This window comes from Psammomys obesus, unplaced genomic scaffold, assembly GCF_907164565.1.
Source record: "Psammomys obesus unplaced genomic scaffold, mPsaObe1.curated_primary_1811, whole genome shotgun sequence".
NCBI lineage: Eukaryota > Metazoa > Chordata > Mammalia > Rodentia > Muridae > Psammomys > Psammomys obesus.
In genome coordinates this window covers 579,310-594,270 of record NW_026596129.1, presented here as the reverse complement: position 1 = coordinate 594,270, position 14,961 = coordinate 579,310, and the positions used below count along the sequence as shown (strand labels likewise).

The following is a 14,961-nucleotide window of genomic DNA, read 5'->3' as shown; positions in this document are numbered from 1 at the left end:
TCTTTCTTTCTTTCTTTCTTTCTTTCTTTCTTTCTTTCTTTCTTTCTCTTTCCTTTCTTTCTTTCTTGCATTTAATTCCAGTACTGGGGAGGCAGAGTCAGGAGGATCTCTGAGTTTGGCCAGCCTAGTCTACAGAGTGAGTTCTAGGACAGCCAGGACTACATAGAACCTGTCTCAAAACAAAACAACCCTCCAATAAAATTAAAACAAACAAACAAACACCTTTTAGATTTAATTATTTTATGTCCGTGAGTGTTTTGCCTGCATGTGTATCTGTGCCTCATGTGTGTGCAGAAGTCAGAAAAGGACATCATATTCCCTAGAAATGGAATTAAGGATGGTTGTGGGTGCTAGGAATTGAACCTGGGGTCTCTGCAAAAACAGCCAATGTTATTAACCCCTGAGCTATTTCTCTAGTCCCTTTCTTTGCCTTTTGTTTTGTTTTGTTTTGTTTTGAGACACGGTCTCATTAATTAGCCCTGGCTAGCTTAGAACTAGCTATATACACTAGACCACAAATTCACAGATATCTGCCTACCTCTGTCTCCTGTTTGCATCTCCCTCCCATGAGTGTGTGTGTCTGTTTAGCAGTCTTTCATTTTGTTTTCTTTTTCTTTCTTTCTTTCTTTCTTTCTTTCTTTCTTTCTTTCTTTCTTTCTTTCTTTCTTTCTTTCTTTTTAAATATCTTGCTTTTGTTTGCTTCTTTTTGTTTTTTCAAGATAGGGTTTCTCTGCGTAGCCTTGACTGTCCAAGACTCACTTTGTAGACCAGGCTGGCCTCAAATTCACAGAGATCTGCCTGCTTCTGCCTCCCTGAGTGCTGGGATTACAGGTATGTTGCCACCATGCCCAGGTTGCTTGTTGTTTTGTTTGAACTAGGGTCTCATGTATCCCAAGCTGCCCTTGAACTCTTCATCCTTCTACCTCATCCTCCCAAATACAAGGATTACAGATATGTGCCATCATGCCTAGCATTCCCAAACCATGCTAATGTCACCTTGCCTCCTCCTCCATCTGCATCAGTTGCTTTAATATGTTCATCTCAAATGCTTACCCTCTGTTCTTAGCCTCATGCTGTTCCTTTCCATTCTCTGCAGCTTCCCCTTCCACTCCTGAGTCTGGGCCAGTCCCTCAAGCACAATCTACAGACTAAATGGCTGATTCTCTATTGAGTGTTGGCCCATTTAGTTCCTTGAGTGCTGGCAGCCCGTCTCAGGTGTCAGCCTTAAGATCTTCTTTGGGACTAATCCCAGGATGTAGGACCTGAAGACAACGCTTACTATACACCCGTCCCCCAAAGGTCCCTGTATTAAAAGCTTTGTTTCTAACATGGGATGCTGGGAAGCAGTGGGACCCAGTGGGAAGTGTTCCATACATTGAAAGCACATCCTCAAAAGGAAGGGGGGGGGGTGGAGAGATGGCTCAGTAGTTAAGACCATTAGCTGTTCTTCCAAAGGACCCACATTGTGGGTCACAGCCATTTTGTAAATCCTATCCTAAGGACCTGAAGCCTTCTTCTGATCTTTATGGGCATTGCATACACATGGCACACATGCAGGCAAATCACCTATACACATGCATATAAATAAATGAATAAATAATAAATAAATTTTAAATTTAAAAATTACATTTTTAAAAGGGAGAGAGAGAAATTGCAGACCTTTTTTTGTTTTGTTTTGCAACAACTATAACGTCAGTGGCTTTGTCCTCCCACATGTTCCTGCTCTCATGGGCTACCTTACCATAGGCCACAAAGCACTGGGCCAAGAAATGAAGGGCCAAAAGCTCTAAAACAGTGGGCCTAGATAACCCTTTTATCCTTCTAAATTCACTCTCAGGTATTCATTCAGTGATGGAAAGCTAAGTGACAGAATTCCAAGAAAAGAGCCCAACTGCAGTGCAGCTCAAGTTCTGCAATCCCCTTCTTTCCAGTGAGCCCTTTAGTGATTCGTTTTAGGTTTTCTTTTTCTTCTCTCTCTCTCTCTCTCTCTCTCTCTCTCTGTCCCCTCCCCACTCCCCGGAGAAAGGGTTTCTCTCTGTAGCTTTGACTATCCTGGAACTCACTCTGTAGACCAGCCTGACCTCAAACTCAGAGATCTACCTGCCTCTGCTTCTGCCTCCCAAGTGCTGGGATTAAAGGTGTGCACTACCATCAGCCAGCTGATAAAATAATCTAAAGACTCAAATTGTCCCTGAAAAAAGTTAGAAACGAGAAGAATGAAGCGAACAGAGACCAAACTGTCTTTTGCTAAGGGATGTAAACAAGCATTTATTCAGCCTAGATAGGGCGCCAGTGACAAAGCAAAGAAATGAGTCCATTCAAGTTTAGCATATGAATTAATGAGTTTAATGGTTTACTTATAGGAGCTTGGCTGACGTGAAAGTAGCTACCTCACTGAAAAGCCCACCCCAACATGGATGAGATTAAGAAAAGCTGCATCCTTGAGCCTTGCTACGCAGTTCCAAGGCAGCTCCAGAAAAGAAAGAAAATTTTTTTCTCAGTACTTGATTACTGTTTCCATAATCCTAGAGAAAGGCCTTGTGACTCTTGTCTGAGCCTCTTGAACCTCCTATGTTTCAGGAGTTCCCTAAATTTTATACCTTTACTTAGTTTGTTTTATGAGCATCCCTCCTTCCGAAGGAATAACTCAATTCAAACAAACTTGTTATACAAGGCCAACATCAAGTTCTGGAATGGAGCTCACCTGAGAGCAAATGGCAACAGCCATAAAGCAGAACCAACTAAATCATTATCAACAGATAAGTAGATAAAAAAAGAAAAAAAAATCAGCCATAAAAATGCTGGCTGGGGATGGAGCTTAGTTGGTGGAATACATGCCTATCATGTACAAAGCCCTGAGTTCCGCTCTCAGTACTGCACAAACCCTATGTGGTAGCGCACTCCTATAGTCCCAGGTAAGGGCAGGGGCATGGGGAGTTAGAGGATATCAGCTTCTGACTAGAAGGACTATGTCTTGTCTTCTCTTGAAGTGATAGTTAAGTTCGGCAGCTGACATGGTTGTGATGGGTGAGTATACCAGCTAATAAGGCAGAAGCTGCATGCATTGACTTTTCGGACCCCATCTCAGAAAGCAAGCAGCACTTTTAGCAGATTATCTTAATCACAAGCAAGATGCAAACCTACTCAGACTGTAGGGGAAGGGCTAAATTCCACCTCTTGGTGGGAGATGGCAAGGCTCCAGGAGAACATGTGGGATGGAGATTGTTAGGGCTACCTTGGAAGGCTACAATCTGCCACACACCAGTTAAAAGGCAGAGACTGTTGGTCTTAAACAAAGTAGCTATATGGCATTTCAAAGAAATGCTTTTAAGCATAAATACATATTGAAGGTCAAAATATAGAAAAAAGATATACCAAGCAAGCATGGAGCACAGGAAAGCTGGTGTGGTTATAGACATACCAAAAAGAGTAGAATTCAGTATAGAGTGTTAACATGTGGCAGCTCAGTCTCCAAATGGGTGCCCTCGTAATGGGAACAGGGACAGTCTCTGACATGAACTGATTGGCCTGCTGTTTGATCACCTCCCCCTGAGGGGAGAACAGCATTACCAGGCCACAGAGGAGGACAGTGCAGCCAGCCCTGATGAGACCTGATAGACTAGGGTCAGATGGAAGGGGAGGAGGTCCTCCACTATCAGTGGACTGGGGAAGGGGCATGGGAGGAGATTAGGGAGAGAGAGAGGGTGGGATTGGGAGGGAAGGAGGGTGGGGACTACAGCTGGGATACAAAGTGTATAAATTATAATAAATAAAAATACATTAAAGAAAAAAATAAAATTATTGAAAAGAGTGTTAACAGAAGTACAGAAGTAGGAGAAACACTGAAAGGGGAGCAAATAACAGAGATCTAATACCAAATCCCTCAAATACCTGAAGCAAAAGTTGTTAGTGGATGGATACATATAATGCTTGTAACATTTAGGAAGTAGAAGTAAATGGATCTCTGTGAGGTCAAGACCAACCTGATCTAGTAAATTTCAGGGCAACCAGGGCTGTGTAAAGAGACCCTGTCACAAAAACAAACAAAACAAAACAAAAAAGTAAAGCATGGTGTTACAGGCCTGTAACCCCAGCACTTGGGAAGCAGAAGCAAGAGGATCTATACAAGTTTGAAGCTAGCCTAATTTACTAAGGGAGTTCCAGGCTTAATAGGAGACCCTGTTTTTAAAAAGCAAAACCCAAAGGACCCAAAAAGCATAATAAACATACAATATATGTGTGTGTGGTGGTGCATAGATGTGGAGTATGTATTGGGTGATGTGTGCCCCTGTGTAGTACATGTGGGATGGGAAGATCTGAGCTGCATAGCATGTGCGCACAAGAATGGGATGCGGTGTGCATCTTTGCCTCTTAGGAAGGCATCTACATCATGTCTCTTCTGCCCCAAGGGGCTGGGAGGGGCTGGAACCCCACCAGACTCTGGGCAGTAAGAGGAGACCTTGATGACTAGAGAGATGGTTCAGTAGTTAAGAGCACTGGCTACTCTTCTAGAGGTCCTGAGTTCAATTTCCAGCAACCACATGGTGGCTCATAACCATCTATAATGACATCGAGTGCCCTCTTCTGGTATGCAGGTGTACATGCAGATAGAGCACTCATATACATATAAATAAATAAATATATATATATTTTAAAGAGGAGACCTTTACTGTTGGCAAGATCCCTAGGCTTGGGCCTGGTCCATGGTAATTCTATTTTACTTGCTAGCCTTTCAGGTCAAGGGAAGAAGACAAGACATATAGGCAGGCAGGCAGGGAAAAAAAGGATCTTGGCCTTGGGTGAATGAGCAAGCTACAGCCTGGGACTGGACCAAGTTAACTTGAACAGGGAGCTATAGAAGGAAGAAGACTGGCGAATTACAGTTGGCATAAGTCGGGTATGTGTGAGAAAAAGGGCCCTAAACATCTGGATCCTGAAGCTCTCTTCTCTTAAGTTCTTTTACTTGAGAACTTGGCCCCTTGAGGCTGTTGTTTGTGCAAAAATTTATGAGTCTTTGTGTTATGTGAAACATGTATTTGAGGGTGTGTGTATGAAGTGTGTGTGTTGGGGGGAGGGGGGTAAGCCAGGAGATTAGTCTGAAAGCCTCTCCTCCTGGGGCAAGTGGTTTCAGGAAAAGGGTGGGGGTGCTCCTGGCTCCTACAGGTCCCTGAGGAAAAATCTGGATAACACAGAGACACATTTAGCCCTGGCTTAGGATCCCTACCCCACTCCTTCCCTTCCTGTCCCTCATCTCCAGGCAGTGAGTCCTAATTGAAGAGGAGGGGCTTGAATGATCCTGAGAGGTTCTCCCATCCCCAGGCTTTTAGCCCATCATCGCCAGGGGACAAAGACAAAAAAAAAAAAAAAAAAAAAAAAAAAAAAAGGAGCCTTGTTTGGATAAGGGGGGTAAGGATTTAAAGTAGGGTAGTGATTCTGGGTCAGGTCCAGCCATTTTCAGCCTCAGTTTCCCACTTAGGAGATAGGGTACTTCACTATATAGTTTCCCACAGCACTGCCATACCAGATGTTCTAGAAAGGTGGACCTGTGGAGTAGGAGCAGGCAGGATGGAAGTTGCTGCTGAATTAAGCTGGGGACTGGGCTCAATGGGAATGGTCCTGGGGAATGACCAAGGAAGACTGTGGCAGGAAAGGAAATTGGAGGCCCGGAACATACTTCCTGGTGGATGGAGGAAGGAGGCCAGGGGAGGTGCATGAGGGAGAGGAGGGGGAAGTCTCCTGTGCAGGTCATTCCCTGAGGCTAGGTTGGGGCGGGGCTGGCAATGGAGAGCAGATCTGAGCGCTGGGCCACCTTCACGCTGCTGCCCAGCTAGCTGCCCAGAAGCCCAGGAGCTGAAGCAGGTAAGGGGCTACAAAAGGGCTCTGAGACGGAACACTCCGTCTCTCTTGCTTTGTCTTTAGCCCTCCAATGGTCCAAGCTACTCTCGGGGCAGGGACCTTACTGTTTACCTCTGATTCCTAATTACCAGTCTGGCTCTTGTGAGCTGCCTGAATGGAATGGGGCTTTGTGTGTTGTTCTGTCTGACTGTTTTTTTATATTCCCTGTCCAGGCCTAAATACAGGCTGGACCTCCATCGTGTGAACCCACCTGCAGAGAGGCAACTGCCTCCTGACACCTCTATCAGGTGGAGTGACCCTGAACAGTGGGGCTGGCCCCTTGAGTAGAGGCTGAGTTGGCCCCTGTGACAGGTGTGCAAGTCATCTACAGCCACCGCATCATGCTCCTGGTGTCCACCATATCTGGTAAGGTTTCAGCCATTAGGCTCCTGACACCCCTCGCTTTGATGAGCCAGGTGGGCTAGGTGGGTTTGATGAAGCCGAGGAGGCCCTTTTCCTAAAGACACTTTTCTCTTCCTTGTGCACCTGGGTGGGCTGTCAGGAAGGGTTGGTTGAAGGGCAGGCACTTTGCCTTCCAAACCACACACTTACTTAGAAGTCCCCTCTGCTGGGAACCCAGGAAACGGTCAGTAAGACCAAAAAGGGGTTTAAGGTGCCAGCTGCACAGGTCACACCATCCCTGGCATTTGGAACTTCCTTATTCTGGGGAACATACACAGCACTCCACTAACTTGTTCCTTGTCCCTCACCCCTGCCCAGCTGTGCCTGGGCCCCTTTCGACCCCTAGCTCTCCCAGCAACAGCAGCCAGGAGGAGCTACTGGATGACCGAGACCCGCTGCTAGTCCAGGCTGAATTGGCCCTGCTTTCAACCATCTTTGTGGCTGTGGCTTTGAGCAATGGCCTAGTGCTGGGAGCCTTAATACGACGGGGCCGGCGGGGCCGCTGGGCACCCATGCACGTCTTCATCAGTCATTTGTGCCTAGCTGACCTGGCTGTGGCTTTGTTTCAAGTACTGCCCCAGCTGGCTTGGGATGCCACTGACCGTTTCCATGGCCCCGATGCCCTGTGTCGGGCTGTCAAGTACCTGCAGATGGTGGGCATGTATGCCTCCTCCTACATGATCCTGGCCATGACGCTAGACCGCCATCGTGCCATCTGCCGCCCTATGCTGGCATACCGCCATGGAGGTGGGACTCGCTGGAACCGGCCAGTGCTGGTGGCCTGGGCCTTCTCACTCCTTCTCAGCCTGCCTCAGCTCTTCATCTTTGCTCAGCGTGATGTGGGAAATGGCAGTGGGGTATTTGACTGCTGGGCCCGATTTGCAGAGCCCTGGGGCCTTCGTGCCTATGTTACCTGGATTGCTTTGATGGTGTTTGTGGCACCTGCCCTGGGCATTGCTGCCTGCCAGGTTCTTATCTTCCGGGAGATTCATGCCAGTCTGGTGCCAGGGCCATCTGAGAGGACAGGGAGGCGCCGCAGAGGGCACCGGACAGGCAGTCCCAGAGAGGGAGCCCATGTATCAGCAGCCATGGCCAAGACCGTGAGGATGACGCTGGTGATTGTGATTGTCTACGTGCTGTGCTGGGCACCCTTCTTCCTTGTGCAGCTGTGGGCGGCGTGGGACCCAGAGGCTCCTCTAGAAAGTGGGTGTGGGTGTGGCTAAGGCTGGGGTGGGGGAAGGTAAGGGTTTGCCCATACACATCCAAGTATTATACTTGCTACCTTTATGCCCTACCAGTGGGTTCACATGTGGTGCCCCCATGGCTTGCTAGTGTGAGCAAGGGACACTCTGAGTTGCAGCCTGGACTCTCTTCTTCATAGGACCCCCCTTTGTGTTGCTCATGCTGCTGGCTAGCCTTAACAGCTGTACCAACCCCTGGATCTATGCTTCCTTCAGTAGCAGCGTCTCCTCGGAGCTTCGTAGCCTGCTTTGCTGTGCTCAAAGGCATACCATGCCCAGCCTGGGACCTCAAGATGAGTCCTGTGCCACGGCCAGCTCCTCTTTGACCAAGGATACACCCTCCTGAGAAGCCACTGGGTTCTTCCCATCCGAAAGTTCCTTGCAGCTCAGCTGACTGTTTGGGGTCAGCCCTGGGAACATCAAGAGAGTGGTACTTTGGCTATACTTGGCTCTCCCTAGTTCTCACTATCTCCAGGTATGCAAAAAGGAATATTCCAGGACTGTAAGGAAACCCTTAAACTGGCTCCTTTGTGCCAGACATGAGAAGCAACTGGGACAGATGTCTCAATGTCTGGGAGGAGAACAGGCAAAGAGGTTTTTGTGCTTCCTACCCTGGCAAGTACCCTGCAGATGAGGAAGAGTCCCAGGGAGTTAAAGAAGGACCGGGATGGGGCTAGTAGGCCTTCCTGTCATTCCTCCCTTCTGTCTATCTCCCTAATAAAAATTGCAATTCATTTTCCACATGGAAAAACTTTCCTTGGACCAGGTAAATGGTTGGTATAGAGGCTGGAATACAAAGATCCCTACACTCATAGATGTACACCTGGTCAGGAAGGTGAGATATAAAACAACCAAGACTGCATTTTGGGGAGCACATCCCCAGGTGACAATAAATATCTCCATGTCAGAGGTCCCTCTACCCCAAGAGAACTGTTGAAGCTGTTCAACCTTCTGTCTTGGCATCTGGCCTCTAGCAGTACAGGCTCTGGAAGCTGCCTTGCCCCTAACCTGTACAGTCTCCCAAAACAGAGCATAGGCAATTACAACAGAAACCAGCACATGGGTCTTTATGAATCGCTGCCACTTGCTTTTTCCACAGATACAGCCCAAGGCTTCCAAGCAAAGGCACAGAAGGCTTGTCTCCAGCCTCCTTCCTTTGCTACCTCTCAAAGGCCTAGAATATGGCCGAAGTGAGGCGTTAGGCCTGGAGCTGGGGTGGGGCGGGAGGATCACTGGAGGTAACGGGTCTCAGAGTAGCTTGTGAGTTGAATCTGGATCCTGGGGATGGGGGTCTGAGGGGGAAACTGGAGCCCTGGGTCCCCGGGAGAAGACTTTGTTTTTGCTGAAGATGCTGCAGGCCGGGGGCTTCTGGTTTGGGGTTCCTAGACTGGGGGAGGCTGTAGATGATAACCCGTAGACCTGGCGGACAGCTGCCTTTCCCAAGAGCTCCTTAAATACCGAGTCCATGTTCTGCGCCACAGCCTAGCAGAAAAGAAAAACAGGGAGGGCTCAGTAAGTTTCCTCCAATCCCCAAACTGAGCCTTGACTACCTACCATACTGTGGGTAGGCCAGGCCAGGCCAGGCCAGGCTCCCTCTCAGGGGGCCATGGGAGGGACGGCATGAGCTTCTAGGCCACCTCCCCAACTCCATTCCAGCTTCCTTCCTTCAGTCACTTTCAGTGTTGCTTGCGGAACAGTAAGTTCTTGGTCTGATTCCAAAGAAGTGACCCCTTTTAGACTTGGGCCCCTCCTCTTCTCACCCCTACTTTTTCCCTGGCTGACGTCACAGCTTCCATCCATGGCCTCTGGGGGTGTCAACACACTGGAGACTTCTGAGTCAGTGTCTTCCCCTGGGTCTCCCAGCTGTCAGGCTTTAGCTCCTGTGTATTTACCAGCCTGCCCTAGGATCCCTAGGCTTAGGAGCAGGGCCACTCTTCCTAAGAGTCAGCAGCTGCCTTCAGTGATTCCCTGCTCAGTCCATAGGAGGGGCTCAAAAGACCTACTGTATAAAGGGGACTCCCCAAATTGTGGCACTCATCAGAGCCTTGTTTTGAGACTACTTTGTTTCCTCAGCTAGCTATTCTTCCTACTTCCCTACCATCTGTCCTTTCACTTTCCCTGGCTTGCTAAGTACCTAGCCTAGCTCTAGGTGCCAGCCTTGAAGTCTGTCTTGGAGGCACTCGCCTACATCTGGCTTCTCTCTAGCTCAAGAATGTTGTGAGTCCCATACCACAGCTGAGTTGAAGATCTGCCCTCTCATCTCTGCCTCTGTGCCCCTGTACCTCTCCCTCCCACCCCATCTTCCCCCCCTTGTCCTCATGTCCCTCCCTAGATTGTGACTTGACTTGCTTGTCTAGTACCAAGGAGACTATTGGACTGGGACCAAGGAGAGTTGCAATGGGTCTCACCTTGGGGAGGGCAGAGACCATGTAGAAGAGGCGCCCCCTGTTGGCCCTATAGCCAGTCCTGGCTTTTACCTTATCCATTTCCACATGTTGCTCAGGAGAGGTGGGGACCAAACAGTGTCGCCTGTGCCCAGAGGGACCCATAGCCTCAGGCGGGGTGCGTGGTTCCAGCCTACAAAGCACAGATAGGAAGATTGGCAATGGGCCTGTGGAATCCTTGATCTAAGCTGGCAGTGCCCATTTTAGGTACGGCCAAGGAAAGAAGTGAGCATCCATGGTCCCCAAACTCCTTTAGAAGCTCTTCCAGTCACAAAAATGCTGACTCAATTCTGTCCACACTTAGTGTCCTTTATGTAGCAACTCATTCTATCCCATGTGGCCAAAGCCTGAGCCCACACCCTCAAACTTAACAGTGGAGGTAGCCTCTGGCCCATGGTGCCTGCTGCTTCTCACAGCACACGAAGCAAATAGAACTCTCTGAGGGGTCTTCCCAAAGGCCTGTCTTCTCCTGGCTCACTGATTGGTAAGCTCCAAGCTCAGGAAGCCCTCTGGATGGCTCACAGATTCCCCTGTGGCTTGAAGTCCTGGACTAGCCAGCTGATTCTCATCCCTGGGCAAGAATAAGACTGGCATGCTCTGAACTCTTTAGCAGCTGGAGCTGGAGGCCAATGGGCCCTGCCCTAATCAAAGGAGTTGAGAATGATTGTTCTTGGGCCCAACTCAATCCCACAGATTCTGGCTTGGGATTGGGGAGGACAGCAACCTGGGTTAGAACAGGTTCTGTTTTGAGCATGTAAGAATGACAGCAGCAACTCCCAGAAAGAGGAAGAAAGCCTGGAAATGCTATGTTCACTATGGGCTAAAAAGCGACCATGAACATCACAGCCCAGGAGATACAGGGCAGATACAGTGGGGTTCTCCCCAGGGCTATAGCTCACTCACCCCTCAGGAAGTGTGATATACTTATGAGGAATGAGTCCCCTCACACCAGCATGCTCTCCTCGCCACCAATCACTCGATGCCCGAGCATACAGTTGTAGCACATCCCCTCGCTGAAATGTCAGTTCCTGGGCTGTGCGGCCAGTATAGGAAAAGCAGGCCACTGCCTCCACAGCTCCTTCTGAGTCTGTGGGGAAGAGAGGGTCTGGCTGAGGGTAGAGTGGCTACACAGGAAGAGGATGGGGTAGAGCCTCCCTGCTCCTTCCTCACCATCCTCCTGAGCTGTGGTACCAGCTTCCAACTCCAGCTCTGGCTCCCCAGTGAGGCTCTCTAACTGGCCGTCCCTGAGGTTTCAAGAAGAGTAAGGCAAACTTGCCTCCACCAGAATCCCTCTCCCCCAAGAAGCCCCCAAAGCATACCCCAGGCAGCTGGCAGAAGGTGGTGCCATGCACTTCTCATAAATGGGGCCTGGCAGCATGGCCAGGGTTGGGAAAACTCGTGCTGGGTGCAGGATAAGAGTCTGCACTAGCTGGTTCACCCTGCCCTGCAAGGCTACAGGGTCCTGCCCAGAAGGCACAGGCAACAGCGTGGGCCCAAAGCATACAGCCAGGTTGTAGGAGTCCATCATGTTCTCATCGCTGTACTGGGCCAGGCTGGGGAAAACACACAGGTCACTGGCAGGGAGCTCCAGCACTAGTGGAGTCCTCTACCCCCAACGGCCAATTGGCTCCCCAGTACTCACTGGTTGAGGAAGGTGAAGAGATATCGCAGGACCACTAGCACAGGTCTGGGCAGTTTGGACAGCAGATGGCTCACAGGCTCCACCCGGTCCCCCACGACTTCCAGTTCTGTGGCCAAGGCAGCCCAAGAGAACAGACTGAGTAAAGCTGTAGCCAATAGCACTCGTGGCTCTCCACCCAGCTGGTCTCAGGTCTCACCTGCTGAAGCCAGCAACTCATTAAACATATCCAAGGGGAAGAGTGGGGGCTCCAGGCTCCGGAAGTACAGCTTCAGGACTCCAGCCACTGAGTCTAGGTCATGAGTGGTACAGCCTTCTACCAGAGGGTCCTCCCCTGTGGAGGATAACATGGTAAAATGATGTTACCTGTGCCTGCTGAAGCCCCTGCCATCGTTGTCTATCAGTCCTCACCTCTTTCAAATGCATCTCGGATCTCCGAGATTCGGGCCTGGGCACCTGATACCCGGAAAATGCCTTCATGCTGCAGGCCTGTGGAGGACAAGGAGCTGAGAGGCAGAATCCCTTCCCCCACTAATCCCCAGTGCCAGGGTGGCAGAAGATAGGCTACACTTACCATTGAGGTTAATGAAGCGGATACAGCTCTCCACCACAGGTGGCACAGGTCGGCCTGAGCTCTGGGAACAGAGAACACATTCATTTCATGAGGACACAGCAAGTCCCCTGATCAGTCTATCACTTTTCTCCTAAGAGTGGTAGAGTGGAGTTTATTGGAATCTCTTTGAAGAAACTGATTTGCAGGTGCCGTTTATGTGGAGCTTTACCTTTTATTCACAAATGATTGCAACTGTAATAAGGCAATCAAAATTTGGATGTTGACCTTCAGTCAAAGAGCACTGCAAAACTTATTAATTTGTTCATTTAAATGTCTGAGTCTTACAAATGCTTTAGGTACATAGTGGCATATTTGCAAATGACATTTACTTTTCTTCCCTCCCCTTTGAGGCAGTGCCTCGTTTATTTCAGACTGGCCTAAAACTTGCTGTGTAGCTAAGGCTAGCCTTGATTGCCTGCTCCTCCACCCCCTAAGTGCTAGGATTAGGCGGCACCATCTGGCTCTTTCAGATATCTGCTGCATTCCTTTTTTTTTTTTCTGTTTAGAATTGCCAAGGTCATTTGGGCCAGAAGTATGGCCTATAAGTATCGTGTGCTGATCCTAATCACAGGGGATACCTCGCAACACCTCATCTCTAAATATGTTGCAGGCCTCGGTTTTCTGAGTTCCTTAAGAGTATGGTGGTGCACTCCTTTAACCCCAGTACTTGGGAGGCAGAGGCAGGCAGATCTCTGTGAGTTAGAGGCCACACTAGTCTATAGAGTAAGACTCTATCTCAAAAGAAGTGAAGACAAACTGCAATAACAAACAAACAGAGTTTTAATTAGTAGAGGCCACTAGGAAGCCCAGGGAGACCTCCACAAGGCTGGCTGGCAAGGGCCTACACAAGAAGGAACAGTTAATTGCACTCCACCCAGGAAGGTTAGGGCTAGAGAGCACTGGGATTAGGCAGTTCCTTGGGCCACCAAGGCTAGAGAGAAATCAGAAGGGACAAGAATGGTATCCAATGAGCTGGAGTGTGGGGCAAAGCAAGTACCTGAATGAACTTCTCCAGGTCACCTCCAAAAAGTCTCTGGTTACACTGGGAGCTAGGTTGGGGGTAGTGGCTCTTATGGAATTTTCTCTCTGTGCACTGGGTCCTGAGAAGAATGGGAACTGCCTCTTAGGGAACAAACCATGGAGAAGCCTCACCATCCCGAACCCATCCAGGCCACAAACCCTGAACTTCCAAAATTGTCTAGGACCCATTGGACAAATCTGGATGTTAGGGCCACAGGGTGCTGGTAGTAGAGCTAGAGCTGGGCAGGAAGAATAGGGAAGATGAGGACCTCTGATTAGGCTAGCACCTTATGAAATACTCACCAAGATGTCTCTTGCTCTTCCTTATTACCTGGGGAGGAGAAGGTATTGGTCTGTCTCTCAGGCTGGAAATCTTCAATAAATCCCAGAGAAAAGAGGCTTGGACTGAAAGCTCAGGATAGTCAAAAGACCAAGGGATAGGAGAGAAGCCAGTACCTATGCTGGGTTAGTTTGTGCATACCAAACAACATCTCTAGTCAGGGAAAAGCACAGGCCAGATCAGAGGGAGGAGGATGGGGCAGCGTTGGGGTCCAGAGACGGGATAGCTGGAGTAGGACTCACCTCGCTGAATGGCCTCTTGCAGCTTTTCATGCTTGGCCTGCAGCTTGGCAAGGATACTCCGGCCACTTAGATATTCCTGTAGCTTCTGGGAGACCCAAAGAGTACCTGGTTTGAACCTCAACTCAGCCCCTTTTCCCTCTGCTGCCCTTTGTGGCCCTGTTCCGCCTGTCCAACCCCACCGTAATATAGAAGGTCTCTGTCTCCTGCTGCTGGCTTCTTCTGCGGCCTGCCTGCCGGGTGCCTGGGTCTGAGCTTGTAGACTTGAGGGATTCAGTAGAGGGGCTAGCCTGCAACGAGTCCAGCATGTCCCCATCCTCTGATGCCACCACCTCTAGCAGAGCCTGAATTGTTGCCTTCAGTGTCTTATTCACCTGAGGGGACAGTGCCAGGGCATTAAGTAGAGGACAGTGTGAGAGGAAAGAAACCTAAATCTGCAGAAAGAGGGAAGCTACTGTCAGCTAGGAAGGAACAGTTAGGACTGCTGAAACTGAAAGAAAGCACTAGTGCCTGTCCCCACCCCAGGCTGGGCCATTCATGCCTCTTCTATCTCGATGGTCTTTTGGTCCAGGCGACTCTGGATGTTTTGAGCTCTGGGCAAAATCTCATCCCGAAGTTCCATCTCAACCTGGATCTCAGCCACCTGCAATGGGTAGTACCAGGGATTAAAGACTAGGTCAGGGCACAGAGCTCAGGTGAGGCAGTAAGGATAGGCCATCTCTGTTGCTTGTCCCCAACTCCTGATGACAATGCTTAGCATGATAGGCATTTGCCGCCATGGCAAGTTTAGGGATACCACTAAGTGCTTAGTGCATGCTAGGTAAGTACTTTACCAACTGAACTACAGTCTCAGCTGAGTATATAACTTGTACCTTCAGTAAGCTTCAAATACCAATACAAAGGAACACATAAAGTTTAAGCCATGTGAAAAAAAAGAAGCAGGGCAGTGGTGGCCCATGCCTTTAATCCCAGCAGTCAGGAGGCAGAGGCAGGTGGATTTTTGTTTGAGGTCATGCTAGTGTACAGAGCTAATTCCAGGACAGCCAAGGCTACAGAGGAAGGAAGAAGGAAGGAAGGAAGGAAGGAAGGAAGGAAGGAAGGAAGGAAGGAAGGAAGGAAGGAAGGAAG

At 49.3% G+C, this 14,961-nt stretch overlaps 2 protein-coding genes across 2 annotated transcripts in view; one reads left to right on the top strand and one right to left on the bottom strand.

Annotated features, from left to right (window-relative positions):
• Positions 1–6,236: 6,236 nt before the first annotated feature.
• Avpr2 (arginine vasopressin receptor 2) lies at positions 6,237–7,884 on the top strand. The gene is made up of 3 exons (XM_055591875.1): positions 6,237–6,261; positions 6,616–7,500; positions 7,679–7,884. The coding sequence occupies exons 1-3, from the start codon at positions 6,237–6,239 to the stop codon at positions 7,882–7,884; spliced, it is 1,116 nt and encodes a 371-aa protein (XP_055447850.1).
• A 712-nt stretch (positions 7,885–8,596) lies between these two features.
• The window catches only part of Arhgap4 (Rho GTPase activating protein 4), a 15,482-nt gene continuing 9,117 nt past the window's right edge, over positions 8,597–14,961 (bottom strand). Inside the window, 14 exon segments of the mRNA XM_055591804.1 lie at positions 8,597–9,020; positions 10,016–10,115; positions 10,886–11,069; positions 11,153–11,226; positions 11,302–11,535; positions 11,625–11,730; positions 11,821–11,955; positions 12,033–12,110; positions 12,196–12,256; positions 13,232–13,334; positions 13,558–13,585; positions 13,837–13,921; positions 14,016–14,207; positions 14,375–14,476. Of these exon segments, the coding sequence (XP_055447779.1) occupies positions 8,787–9,020; positions 10,016–10,115; positions 10,886–11,069; positions 11,153–11,226; positions 11,302–11,535; positions 11,625–11,730; positions 11,821–11,955; positions 12,033–12,110; positions 12,196–12,256; positions 13,232–13,334; positions 13,558–13,585; positions 13,837–13,921; positions 14,016–14,207; positions 14,375–14,476 (1,716 nt within the window). The 3' untranslated portion in view covers positions 8,597–8,786.

What these genes read in the sequence shown, in the direction of transcription:
- Avpr2 (XM_055591875.1), top strand. Translation starts at nt 6,237, where the DNA reads ATGCTCCTGGTGTCCACCATATCTG. An exon ending in CCTGGTGTCCACCATATCTG is followed by an intron (nt 6,262 to 6,615) that starts GTAAGGTTTCAG and finishes ACCCCTGCCCAG; the next exon opens with CTGTGCCTGGGCCCCTTTCG. An exon ending in CCCAGAGGCTCCTCTAGAAA is followed by an intron (nt 7,501 to 7,678) that starts GTGGGTGTGGGT and finishes TCTTCTTCATAG; the next exon opens with GACCCCCCTTTGTGTTGCTC.